Source organism: Sminthopsis crassicaudata, chromosome 4, assembly GCF_048593235.1.
Source record: "Sminthopsis crassicaudata isolate SCR6 chromosome 4, ASM4859323v1, whole genome shotgun sequence".
NCBI lineage: Eukaryota > Metazoa > Chordata > Mammalia > Dasyuromorphia > Dasyuridae > Sminthopsis > Sminthopsis crassicaudata.
In genome coordinates, this window is record NC_133620.1 from 439,401,346 (window position 1) to 439,415,978 (window position 14,633).

Sequence of the window (14,633 nt, forward strand, 5' to 3'; positions counted from 1 at the left end):
AGATCACTAGGGAAGATAGTATAGAAAAAGAAAAAAGAGCCTAGGACAGAGACGTAAGGATCACCGATGAATAGCAAGCATAACTTGGATGTAAGTCCAACAAAGAAGTCTGAGGAGTGATCATACGATAGGAAGAGAATAATAGGGAATAGTGTCACAAAAACCAAAGTACCTATGAGGAAAGGGTGATTGATGGTGTCAGAGGTTGCAGAGAGGTCAAAAAGGTTGAGGATTGAGAAAGGGCCCTTAGGTTTGACAATTAAGAGATTACTGGTAACTTTGGAGAGAGCAATTTCAATCACAGTATGAGATGAGACACTAGACTGCAGAGGGTTTAGAACTGAGTGAGAAGAAAGAAAATGGAAATATTGATTATAATTGACTGTCTGAAGTTTTTCCATGAAGGGGAGGAGAAATAGAGCAAGATAGCTAGTGAAGGTGCTTGGATCAAAAAAATGATAAAGATCTTATAGCTATGATCAATTATTTGAAGGTCTGTCTTGTACAGAAAGGACTTAAGAGCCCAGGAATCAGAACAAGAAATAATAATGGGTGGAAACTGCAAAAGCAAATTGAGAATTGGAGTAAGGGGGGAAAAAAACAACTTTCTTTAAATTAGAACCCCAGTAGGGGTTGGGTTCATCTCACTAGAGTTCTGCAAGCAAAGACTAGATGACTACTTGTTAGATATATTAGAGAATGACTTCTTTCCAGTCATAGCTTGGAGTAATTGACTTCTAAGTTTCCTTCCAACCCCAATTCAATCATTTCTACTTTTAGAGTTATCTAAAGGAGGATGATTATATTAAAGAGATTCAAAGCCATGTTATATGAGACTATGTTGATGAAGGACAAGATTTAAGAACTGGCAGAATATTACCAAACTTGAGAAAAATTGACTAAAATCAAAGTATTATCTAGAAAGTCATGACTTAGTTGTATAATATATAATACTCTAGAACACAGGTGTTAAAAATGCAGTCTGTAGGAGTACAATACTCTAAAATAAAACTTAACTGAAAAATATTTAGCAAAACAAATAAATATACAGTAGAACAGAGATGATGTTAATATGTGATTTTCTAAGTCAATATGCAGAATAATTATGTAACATTTAGTGGCCCCATTTCTATTTGAGATTGACATGAGTGTTCTAGAAAATCTTTAGAAAAACTGGGATCGAGGTCCCTTAGGTGCTCACAGACCTCTTTCAAGTGGACTTGGATGTAATTTGTTCCTAATTTTCTTGGTTATGTTAATAGTTTTTTAAAAGCACATTGCTGAGGAATGATCTTACAAGGAATCATGCCAACAAGGAATAATGCCATGATACCAGTCTTTAAATATCTGAAGGCTGTCATATGGGAGAGGGATTAGATTTATTCCTCACTGCTCCAGAGGGCAAAAGTTGGACCAAAGGGAGGTTTGTTAGTATATATAAGGAAGAACATAAAACTTAGGAAATCCATTTCAAACTTCAGTAACTATTAATAACTATTAGAGCTTTTCAAAAATAGAATGGGCTGCCTTTTCAGATGGTGAGTTCTTTGTCAGTGATTATGTCTGAGGAGATGCTGAAGTATATAGGAGATGGTGTAGACCTCAACAACGATACTGTATGAAGACATATTCTGATTGAAGTGGATATCTTCAATATAGAGAAGATCTAATTCAGTTGATCAATGATGGACAGAAACAGCTACACCCAGAGAAGGAACAATGGGAAATGAGTGTAAAATGTTTGCACTCCTGTCTTTCTACCCAGGTTACTTATACCTTCGGAATCCAATTCTTATCATGCAACAAGAAATTTGGTTTTACACACATATATTGTATTAAGGATATACTGTAACACATTTAATATGTATGGGATAGCCTGTCATCTAGGGGAAGGAGTAGAGGGAGGGAGGGGAAAATTTGGAAAAGTGAATACAAGGGATAATCTTGTAAAAAAAATTACCCATGCATATGTACTGTCAAAAAAATTATAATTATAAAATTAATTTAAAAAAAGAAATGCAAAAAAAAAAAAAAAAGGAGATGGTGTAGAGCAAAGCTTTATAACCTGGGGTCCACAGACTCCTTTGGATAGATTTTAAAGTATTTGTGAACTTGGATAGGAAAAATTACATCTTATTTTCATTAACCCTCTAATGGAAATTGAGCATTTTCTTAAATTATTAATGTAGGTAATAAGCCACAAGAGTATTAGACTTTACTAGGCCACCAAAGAGATCTATAATACCAAAAAGTTAAGATACTCTGGGTAGTAGAAGAAACAATTGGAGAGAATAGGTATCAGATTCAATCAATAAATATTTATTGACCATCTAGGATATGCACAGTATCATGATGAGTCAGAGAAGACCAAGACATGTTCCTCTGTAGCACTCTTCTCTTCTAGGTATCAGATTCAGTTAGTAAATATTTGTTGGCCATCTAGAACATACAAGGTATTATGAAAACTCAAAGAAGATCAAGACATATTTCTCTGTAGCACCCTTCTCTTGTAGCATCCCCAGAGAATAGCTACATCCTTGAGTTCAAGGGTACACTATTTATCTGAATTAGTAAAATTATAATCATGAGTTTGCTAACATCAAATGATTTCAGGGTGTTAAGTAACTTTGGGAGAAAACAATCCAATTTTGAATTTTACACCAGTCTGATCTCTTTGTAAGCCTAACTAATGATTCTGGATGATCAAGATAAAAACCTAGAAATATAAAAATCTTGATCATAATAAGGAAATTGATCAGTTATTTAAAGCTATTTATAAATAAACCAAGGTGATCTATCTCACATACTGGTCCACAAATATGTGAATACATAACTATTTGGGGGACAAAAGGGTAAAGAGGAGGAGGGAATGTGTGTGTATATGTGAGTGAAGAGTTTTTAGTGCTTTAGGATTAACCAAGGAAAGCTAGTTGGCAATGGAATTCATTAGATGTAGGTTATTGGTATTAAATAATTGGTGAAAAAATAAAGAGACAGAGATTTTTGTGGGTAAATAGAAATTTCACCTATTCAAGGGGAAAACAAAATCAAGATACAAGTGGAACTGGGAGAAGACTAACCATATTTAAATAGCACATAAAATCTAAATGCCTTCCTGAATCAATAGTTTATAGGCAAACCTTGAATTTATTGTGAGTTTCATTCTAGGCCACTGCAATAAAGTGAATATCACAGTAAAACAAGTCACATGAATTTTTTGGTTTCTTAACGCATATAAATGTTATGTTTATCCTATAACTGCAGTCTAGTAAGTGTAAAATAGTATTATGCCTTTAAAAAAAAAAAAGAACATACTTTAGATAAAAAAAAAAATTTATTGCTTAAAATTGCTGTTATCTGAGCCTTCAGTAAGCCATAATCTTTTCACTAAAGGAGAGTCTTGTCTCCATGTTGATGGCTGCTGACTGGGGAGTGATTGCTGAAGGTTGGGATGGCTGTGGCAATTTTAAAAAATAAGACAACAATCAAGTTTTTCCACATTGATTGACTTTTCCTTTCATTGGTATACTTAGGGGCCATTTTAGAGGTATTAATTGGCCTAATTTCAATATTGTCAGGCTGAGGGAGGATTCGAGGAAGGTGGTGGAATGATTTTACATATACATGTATATATATATATATATATATATATATATATATATATATATATATATATATATACATACACACACATTATATATACATATTTGTTTCCAGTGGTAGCCATCCCTAGGGCAGGGCAGGGGGAAGGAAAAAATGAAATTTATATAATAACTTTATCATAAAATTAAAAGGACTAGCAAGTTGTACATAATAGATTTGCAGTTTCATGTTCAATCATCTTTTTAAAAATTATGCTGTAATATAAATGCTTATCTTATTCCATAAGTTAACAAGAAAATAGATAAAAATAAAAACTAAACCCAGGCTGAGCAAGTTGTATTTGATTCTAGAGATAATAGGGAGTGATGTGGTCAGTCCTAGAGCGAATAGATGATCTAGAGGAGAGAAAAGATTGAAAATAGGAAGATTGACAAAGGCTGTTGCAGTTGTCCAGATTAGAAGAGATGAGGTCCTGAACGAGGGTGGCCATCTAACCATGTGAAAGGAGAAGACAGTACAGGTTCAAGATAGGATATTGAGATAGAACTTACAAGACTTTGGTTGTGATGAGTACTTGAAGGTGAAGGAGAGGAAAGAATAGAGTACTTCTCCAGAAGTTTCAAAGGCACTAGGAAGATGTAGCATCCTCTTTTTAGTGAACTTTATTTTAACATTCACTATAAATATAAATACAAATATACATTGGGTTACAAATTCTCTCCCTCCTGCCCTTTGAAAAGACAAACAATATGATATCAATTATACATGTGAAGCCATAAACAACATTTCCATATTAGCATGTTACCAAAAAAAAAATAATAAGCAAGAAAATTTAAGTGAAACATCCAGAGAAAGAACTGTGGAACCTGAATACAGACCAAAGCATACTATTTTCACTTTTTAAAGTTATTTTGTGTGATTTTTTCTTTCGATCTAATTATTTTTTCATAACATGATTAATATGAAAATATGTTTTACATAATTAAATATATTTAAGCTATATAAAATTGCTTACTATCTTAGGGAGGAAGAAGTGGAAAAAACTGGAACTCAAAACTTTTTTAAAAAATGAATGTTAAAATCTGTCTTTATATGTAATTGGGAAAAAATAAAATACTATTTTAAAAAAAGGAAAAATGAAGTGAAAAAAAGCAGAACTAATATATATTTTTTAAATTGTTTAACCACCCTTTTAATCTATAAGGATCTTTTGGTCTTTAACATATAGGGGGCAGCTAGGTGGCGCAGTGGATAGAGCACCAGTCTTGAATTCTGGAGGACCCAAGTTCAAATCTGGTCTCAGACACTTAACTTCCTGGCTGTGTGACCCTGGGCACTTAACCCCAGCCTCAAAAAAAAAAAAAAAAAAAAAGTGTATATATACACCTCAAGGCCCTGAATAGTTCCAGGATGGCCCTAGAAATATACAAATGCCATTCATGTATGTGCCTCTGTGTAATATGGAAATTAAAGGGGTAGGAGTTATGGCATGAGTTAGGTCTACAAACCTGATTGAGTTTACCTATGGTGTACTTGCTCTCCTCATATGTGACATTCCCGTATTGCTCCCCTGCTGGAATTTTTCTCACTACACCTAGGAAGCAAACAACAACAAAATCTACCTTTCTTGAAAGTGCAATTTTTGTGTGCTATAGACTTTTTTGGTTCTCTTCAGTTGTCAGTGGTTTCTTTCCATATCCTCATTTCTTTGTTCTGTATGTTTTTTATATAGAATACATGCTATTGTGATATAGTAGAGAGCTGGCCTTGGTACCAGGAAGATCTGGGTTCAAAGTCTTGCTATTGCCACATTTTGGTTATGTGGTTTCTTTTTACTGTTTTTTACTGGACTTTTTTTTTATTGCTTTAGTTAACTCTCTTAATCTATAAGTTTCAAAGAAATAAATCTGTACTGGTGGAGAGAGTTTCCTCACTTGGTTGTTTACTATGATATTAATGAAATTATAGGTGCAGATTCTTTCCCTATTTTGTATATCTCTACTTATATACTTATGCTCCAATAGTATATCAGTTTCTTAAGGATTAAGATTGTTTTATTTGTCTTTGTTTTCCTCTGTACAGTACTTAGCACAAAGTGGGTATTTAATTTTTTAATTTAGATTTTATGTTCCTGTTCATATTCTCTCTCTTATCCTCTTCCTTTCCTACTCTATTAAGAACACACAGAGATGCTACAAACATTTAATTAAAGCAAAACCAATTCCCCCAATGTTCATTCTATATTTTTAAAAAAATCTTCAGTCTACTTCCTGAGTCCATCAGTTCTCTTTCTGGAGTGGGATAGCATATTTCATCATGAGTCCTCTAGAACTTGGTCATTGTGTTGTTTAGAGGTTTTTTTTTTGTTTGTTTTGTTTTGTTTTTTTTTTGTTTAGTTTAAAAGTAGGTGCTTAATTAAATGCCTATCCAATTAAATTGACTATGGTCTGTTTCTATCTTTCCTCCAATTTCCTTTCACATTTTAAATCAGCAGAAAATTTAGCAGATCTTGTTTCCTTAGATACATACCCCTTATTTTTCCCATTTTAAATCTAGGTCCCTTAGGAAGCATTAAATTCTTTATCGAACTTGCTGAGCAGCTGAGATACCCCTTCCTACTCTTTGGGCAAAAGAAAGAAGGAAACTTGAGCCGTTAAAAGCTCTAAAGTGATTCCCCATCCTTTCCCTTGAGGAACCAATAGTATCTCTGTTAACTTTACATCCATCTAATTTGACCTTTTTGCCCTCATGTATTGATTGACTGGGTATGGAGTAAGTTAGGATAGGGATAGAAGCAGAGAGGCAACCAATAGGGCTGCTTTCTATCCACATTACCCATATGTTCCACATTCAGTCATACTTTGTACAGATTCACTCAATCTATAATGTATAATCTAAGATGCAGTGAATGAGGTCATGTCTGGAGAGCATGAAAGCTATTGAACTCCTTGGAGAAGTCTAATGGCTGGTTTGGTTAAATATCCATTATATTATGGAGTTGTAAAGTTTTAGAGCTAGAAGTATCCATAAACCATCTCTATTATATCATTTTACAGAAAAGGAAACTGAGACTTAGAGAGTTGAAGAAAGTAGCCCAAAGCCCTAGAGTTGTTTTAAAGGCTCCTTCTCTCCTTTATCCTCAAATTATAATACTCCTAATATTCATTGAAGTAGGCATATGTTATCCCTTCTTTTAGAAGTAGTAGATTCCTGGAAACTGTGTCTTTTTTTAATTTATTTTTTTAATAATATTATCCCTTGTATTCATTTTTCCAAATTATCCCCTCCCTCCCTCCACTCCCTCCCCCCCGATGACAGGTAATCCCATACATTTTACATGTGTTACAATATAACCTAGATACAATATATGTGTGTAAATACCATTTTCTCGTTGCACGTTAAGTATTAGCTTCCGAAGGTATAAGTAACCTGGGTAGATAGACAGTAGTGCTAACAATTTACATTCACTTCCCAGTGTTCCTTCTCTGGGTGTAATTATTTCTGTCCATCATTGATCAACTGGAAGTGAGTTGGATCTTCTTTATGTTGAAGATATCCACTTCCATCAGAATACATCTTCATACAGCATTGAAGTATACAGTGATCTTCTGGTTCTATTCATTTCACTTAGCATCAGTTCCTGTAAGTCTCTCCAAGCCTCTCTGTATTCCTCCTGCTGGTCATTTCTTACAGAGCAATAATATTCCATAACCTTCATATACCATAATTTACCCAACCATTCTTCAATTGATGGGCATCCATTCAACTTCCAGTTTCTAGCTACAACAAAAAGAGCTGCCACAAACATTTTGGCACATACAGGTCCCTTTCCGCTCTTTAGTATTTCTTTGGGATATAAGCCCAATAACAGCAATGCTGGGTCAAAGGGTATGCACAGTTTGATAACTTTTGGGGCATAGTTCCAAATTGCTCTCCAGAATGGCTGGATTCTTTCACAACTCTACCAACAATGTATCAGTGTCCCAGTTTTCCCACATCCCCTCCAACATTCATCATTATTTGTTCCTGTCATCTTAGCCAATCTGACAGGTGTGTAGTGGTATCTCAGAGTTGTCTTAATTTGCATTTCTCTGATCAGTAGTGATTTGGAACACTCTTTCATATGAGTGGAAATAGTTTCAATTTCATCATCTGAGAATTGTCTGTTCATATCCTTTGACCATTTATCAATTGGAGAATGGTTTGATTTCTTTCTTTTTTTTTTTTTTTTAGCATATTTTCATTAATTGTTTTGCTTTCATCCTCATCGATGGTGAACTTGCCCTTTTGATTTTTTTTTATTATATATATATATATATATATATATTATAATATTATCCCTTGTATTCATTTTTCCAAATTACCCCCCCCTCCCTCTATTCCCTCCCCCCGACGACAGGCAATACCATACATTTTACATGTGTTACAATATAGTCTAGGTACAATACATGTGTGTGAATATCATTTTCTTGTTGCACAATAAACATTAGAATCCAAAGGTACATGCAACCTGGGCAGACAGATATTAGTGCTAACAATTTACATTCACTTCCCAGTGTTACTTCTCTGGGTGTAGCTACCTCTGTCCATCATTGATCAACTGGAAGTGAGTTGGATCTTCTTTATGTTGAAGATTTCCACTTCCATCAGAATACATCCTCATACAGTATTGTTGTTGAAGTGTACAGTGATCTTCTGGTTCTATTCATTTCACTCAGCATCAGTTGATTTAAGTCTCTCCAGGCCTCTCTATATTCCTCCTGCTGGTCATTTCTTACCGAGCAATAATATTCCATAACCTTCATATACCACAATTTACCCAACCATTCTCCAACGGATGGACATCCATTCATCTTCCAGTTTCTAGCTACAACAAAAAGAGCTGCCACAAACATTTTGGCACACATATGTTTCTTTCCGCTCTTTAGTATTTCTTTGGGATATAATCCCAGTAGTAGCGCTGCTGGGTCAAAGGGTATGCACAGTTTGATAACTTTTTGGGCATAATTCCAGATTGCTCTCCAGAATGGCTGGATTCTTTCACAACTCCACCAGCAATGTATTAGTGTCCCAATTTCCCCACATCCCCTCCAACATTTGTCATTATTTGTTCCTGTCATCTTAGCCAATCTGACAGGTGTGTAGTGGTATCTCAGAGTGGTCTTAATTTGCATTTCTCTGATCAGTAGTGATTTGGAACACTCTTTCATGTGAGTGGATATAGTTTCAATTTCTTCCTCTGAGAATTGTCTGTTCATATCCTTTGACCATTTATCAATTGGAGAATGGTTTGATTTCTTATAAATTAGGGTCAGTTCTCTATATATTTTGGAAATGAGACCTTTGTCAGAACCTTTACTTTTAAAAATATTTTCCCGCTAAAATCTTAAATAAGATATTAGCAAAAAGACTTCAGAAAATCATCTCCAAGATAATACACTATGATCAAGTAGGATTTATTCCAGGAATGCAGGGCTGGTTTAATATTAGGAAAACTATTAATATAATTGACCATATTAATAATCAAATTAATAAGAACCATATGATCATCTCAATAGATGCAGAAAAAGCATTTGACTAAATCCAACATCCATTCCTACTAAAAACTCTTGAGAGTATAGGAATAAATGGATTATTCCTTAGAATAATCAGGAGTATATATTTAAGACCGTCAGTAAGCATAATATGCAATAGAAATAAACTGCAACCTTTCCCAGTAAGATCAGGAGTGAAACAAGGTTGCCCACTATCACCATTACTATTCAATATAGTACTAGAAACGCTAGCCTCGGCAATAAGAGCCGAGAAAGAGATTCAAGGAATTAGAGTAGGAAATGAGGAAATTAAACTATCACTTTTTGCAGATGACATGATGGTATACTTAGAGAACCCCAAAGACTCTGCTAAAAAGCTACTAGAAATAATTCAAAATTTCAGCAAAGTGGCAGGATACAAAATAAATCCACATAAATCCTCGGCATTTTTATATATCACTAACAAAATGCAACAGCAAGAGATACAAAGAGAAATTCCATTCCAAACAAATGTTGATAGTATAAAATATTTGGGAATCCATCTACCAAAGAAAAGTCAGGAATTATATGAGAAAAATTACAAAACACTTGCCACAAAAATAAAATCAGATTTAAATAATTGGAAAGACATTCAGTGCTCTTGGATAGGCCGAGCGAATATAATAAAGATGACAATACTCCCCAAACTAATCTATTTATTTAGTGCTATACCAATCAGACTCCCAAGAAACTATTTTAATGACCTAGAAAAAATAACAACAAAATTCATATGGAAGAATAAAAGGTCAAGAATTGCAAGGGAACTAATGAAAAAAAACTCAGAGGAAGGTGGTCTAAGTGTACCTGATCTAAAGCTATATTATATAGCAGCAGTCACCAAAACCATTTGGTATTGGCTAAGAAATAGACCGGTAGATCAGTGGAACAGATTAGATACAAAGGACAAAAAAGGGTACATCTATAGCAATCTAATCTTTGACAAACCCAAAGATTCCAACATTAGGGATAAAAATTCATTATTTGGAAAAAACTGTTGGGAAAACTGGAAATTAGTATGGCAGAAATTAGATATGGATCCACACTTAACACCATATACCAAGATAAGATCAAAATGGGTCCATGATTTAGGCATAAAGAGGGAGATAATAAATAGATTAGAGGAACAGAGGATAATCTACCTCTCAGACTTGTGGAGGAGGAAGGAATTTATGACCAGAGGAGAACTAGAGATCATTATTGATCACAAAATAGAAGATTTTGATTACATCAAACTAAAAAGTTTCTGTACAAATAATACTAATGCAAACAAGATTAGAAGGGAAGTAACAAATTGGGAAAATATTTTTAAAAACAAAGGTTCTGACAAAGGTCTCATTTCCAAAATATATAGAGAACTGACCATAATTTATAAGAAACCAAACCATTCTCCAATTGATAAATGGTCAAAGGATATGAACAGACAATTCTCAGAGGAAGAAATTGAAACTATATCCACTCACATGAAAGAGTGTTCCAAATCACTACTGATCAGAGAAATGCAAATTAAGACCACTCTGAGATACCACTACACACCTGTCAGATTGGCTAAGATGACAGGAACAAATAATGACAAATGTTGGAGGGGATGTGGGGAAATTGGGACACTAATACATTGCTGGTGGAGTTGTGAAAGAATCCAGCCATTCTGGAGAGCAATCTGGAATTATGCCCCAAAAGTTATCAAACTGTGCATACCCTTTGACCCAGCAGCGCTACTACTGGGATTATATCCCAAAGAAATACTAAAGAGCGGAAAGAGACATATATGTGCCAAAATGTTTGTGGCAGCTCTTTTTGTTGTAGCTAGAAACTGGAAGATGAATGGATGTCCATCAGTTGGAGAATGGTTGGGTAAATTGTGGTATATGAAAGTTATGGAATATTATTGCTCAGTAAGAAATGACCAGCAGGAGGAATACAGAGAGGGTTGGAGAGACTTAAATCAACTGATGCTGAGTGAAATGAGCAGAACCAGAAGATCACTGTATACTTCAACAACGATACTGTATGAGGATGTATTCTGATGGAAGTGGAAATCTTCAACATAAAGAAGATCCAACTCACTTCCAGTTGATCAATGATGGACAGAGGTAGATACACCCAGAGAAGAAACACTGGGAGGGGAATGTAAATTGTTAGCACTAATATCTGTCTGCCCAGGTTGCATGTACCTTCGGATTCTAATGTTTATTGTGCAACAAGAAAATGATATTCACACACATGTATTGTACTTAGACTATATTGTAACACATGTAAAATGTATGGTATTGCCTGTCGTCGGGGGGAGGGAATAAGGGAGGGGGGGTAATTTGGAAAAATGAATACAAGGGATAATATTATAAAATATATATATATATATATATAATAAAAAAAATTTAAAAAAAAAAAAAAAAAGAACCTTAAATGTCTCCCCAAAAAAAAAAAAAAAAAAAAAAATATTTTCCCAATTTGTTACTTCCCTTCTAATCTTGTTTGCATTAGTATTGTTTGTACAGAAACTTTTTAGTTTGATGTAATCAAACTCTTCTATTTTGTGATCAATAATGATCTCTAGTTCTCCTCTGGTCATAAATTCCTTCCTCCTCTACAGGTCTGAGAGATAGACTATTTTCTGTTTCTCTAATCTATTTATTATTTCATTCTTTATGCCTAAATCATGGACCCATTTTGATCTTATCTTGGTATATAGTGTTAAGTGTGGATCCATATCTAATTTCTGCCATACTAATTTCCAGTTTTCCCAACAGTTTTTTCCAAATAATGAATTTTTATCCCTAATGTTGGTATCTTTGGGTTTGTCAAAGATTAGATTGCTATAGATGTACCCTTTTTTGTCCTTTGTATCTAATCTGTTCCACTGATCTACCGGTCTATTTCTTAGCCAGTACCAAATGGTTTTGGTGGCTGCTGCTATATAATATAGCTTTAGATCAGGTACACTTAGACCACCTTCCTCTGAGTTTTTTTTTTCATTAGTTCCCTTTCAATTCTGGACCTTTTATTCTTCCATATGAATTTTGTTGTTATTTTTTCTAGGTCATTAAAATAGGGAAACTGTGTCTTAAAAACTGATTGTAGTGACTTTTTAGTAGTATTGTTGGGGAGTGATGATGGTGAAAGAGAAAGAGGTAAAACCCAAAAGTGGGGAAAAGATGATGTTACCCAAAATTTATATAAAACAATTCAGTAGCTTCCCTGCCATCAAGTTTATTTGTATTAGTTTATTTAGTCTTAATTTTAAAATGTTTTTACAAATTCCAAATAAGATGAACATTTACATATATAGAGTGGATCATGAAACTATGACTCTCTATTATGTATAGCTTGTTTTTCCTTTTAAGTATTTTGTAAATTTAACATTCAACCTTCAAAATTACCTTCCTTGTCTGCCCTTCCTGCTTTTCTGTTGTGTACATTTAAAAAATACTTGAATCTTCTTTTTCCCTTTCATTTGGAGGGGGGGAGAGAGGGAGGCAGTGGTTTTTTTTTTTTACTAGAACCCAAATTATCTCCCCTTCCATTAATCCCATTTGTCAAACCAGTCAATTAGTAACAACAAAATTTTTAAAGGAATTTTTTTAAGGAAAATGACTAGCTGGTCAATAAGGGAGATGAAGGAGAAGCAGAAGGTCTAGATGTGCCCCAAGCTGGATAAGTTGTGACATGCTTTCAGATCCGTCGTTCATACTAAGTCCCTGGACTAGTAATCTTTGTTGGGGAGAAATAGTGTTTTTATACTGAAGTTTCTCATCTGGCTTCCCAAATTCAATAACAAGGCTGATTATAAATATGACTGGATAATAGTATGTATGTGTCTCTGAAGTGTGTGTGTGTGTGTGTGTGTGTGTGTGTGTGTGTGTGTGTGTGTGTACCAGGAAAGTTTGTCAACTCTAGAAGTAACAGTTTTATGAAGTATTGGTTCTATGAAGACTGGCAAAGATAATAGATAGGAATAATATTGGAGGGGATATGGAAAGTTGGGCACATCAATATCCCAAGGTGAGAACTGTCCAGCTATTTTGTAAAATGCTTTGGAAGTATGCTACAATAGTGAATAGACTCTGTGACCCATCTCCACCAGTTATGGACAAATAAACTTCAAAGAGGCTACACAGAGAGAGAAAGATACCATAAAAACTGATATTATTTATTTATTTAAAAATTGAATGGAAACTAGAAAAAGAAAAATATTAACATGTGCACAACAAAACATGAGAGGATTCAAAATATAAAATGATAAATTTCTGATCAATATGTTTTTAGCAACAATTTTGATAGAAGAAAAATCAGAGACAAAGCAGATACCCGCTGTTTGAGGAGTGGCTGAATAACTGATGGAATATTTTAGCAGCATAAGAAAAAGAAAATAGAAAGGTTTAGAGAAATCTTGGAAAACTAGCATGAAGTGATATAAACCCAAGAGAACAATATTCACAATGTCTTCAAAAATATCAGGGAAGAACAGCTAGGTGACACAGTGGATAGAGGACCAGCCTTGAAGTCAGGAGGAGCTGAGTTCAAATCTGGTCTCAGACACTTAACACTTCCTAGCTGTGTGACTCTGGGCAAGTCACTTAACCCCACTAGTCTCAGCAAAAAAAAAAAAAAAAGTCAGGAAAAAACAATGCCAATGAATCAATATAATAATGATTTGACTCCAAAAAAGTAATGATGAATACCTCCATCCTCTTGGTAAGAGAGGTGGTAGATTACAGATAGAGAATGAAACAAATGTTCTCAGATGTAGTAAACATGTTATTTATTTTGCTTAACTATAAGACAGGATTATATTATAAGGCAGGATTCTAATGGGGAGGATATTAGTGTCAACACTGTTAAAAGCATCAATAAAACATTTAATAAAAGAAAAATAGTGCTTTGTGGAATGTAGACAAATACTTAACCATTCTTTTCTCCCCACAGGGATTATTTTTTGGAGGATGATGGAGAAATGGTGCCCAAATCAAGTCATGTAGCAGGTAAGAATGATATAAGCACTTATATCTCAGTTCCTTGTTTTCCATACTTTTGGCATCAATAGCAGCACTTTTATTTTAGCACTTTAAGATTTGTGGAGTACTTAGAAATATCTTACCTTGTCTATAAATCTTATCTAATCCATAAATAAGAAATATCTTATCTTATCCATAAATCAACTCCAATAAAATAGGAGTCTTATTAGCTTTTTGTTGGTGGTGGTTGAATCATGGCAATTCTTTATGGCCCTTTTTGAGGTTTCTTGGCAAAGATACTAGAGTAGTTTGCCATTTCCTTTTCCTGCTCATTTTGCAGTTGAGAAAACTGAGGTAGACAAAGAGCAGTTAAGTAATCTGCCTAGGGTCATATGGCATCTGAGACTGGATCTGCACTCAGGTCTTTCTGACTCCATCTAGTTCTAGCATCTTATCTACTTAAAACAGTTGACTCATAATCTTTTCTGGAGCCAGGTTTCACACA

The 14,633-nt window shown here is 34.3% G+C and overlaps 1 protein-coding gene across 1 annotated transcript in view; it reads left to right on the top strand.

Annotated features, from left to right (window-relative positions):
• Positions 1–14,633, top strand: part of PDE4DIP (phosphodiesterase 4D interacting protein) — a 233,670-nt gene that overhangs the window by 17,306 nt on the left and 201,731 nt on the right. The window contains exon 2 of the mRNA XM_074263257.1: positions 14,100–14,155. Within this exon, the coding sequence (XP_074119358.1) occupies positions 14,100–14,155 (56 nt within the window). The remainder of the gene's footprint in view (positions 1–14,099; positions 14,156–14,633) is intronic.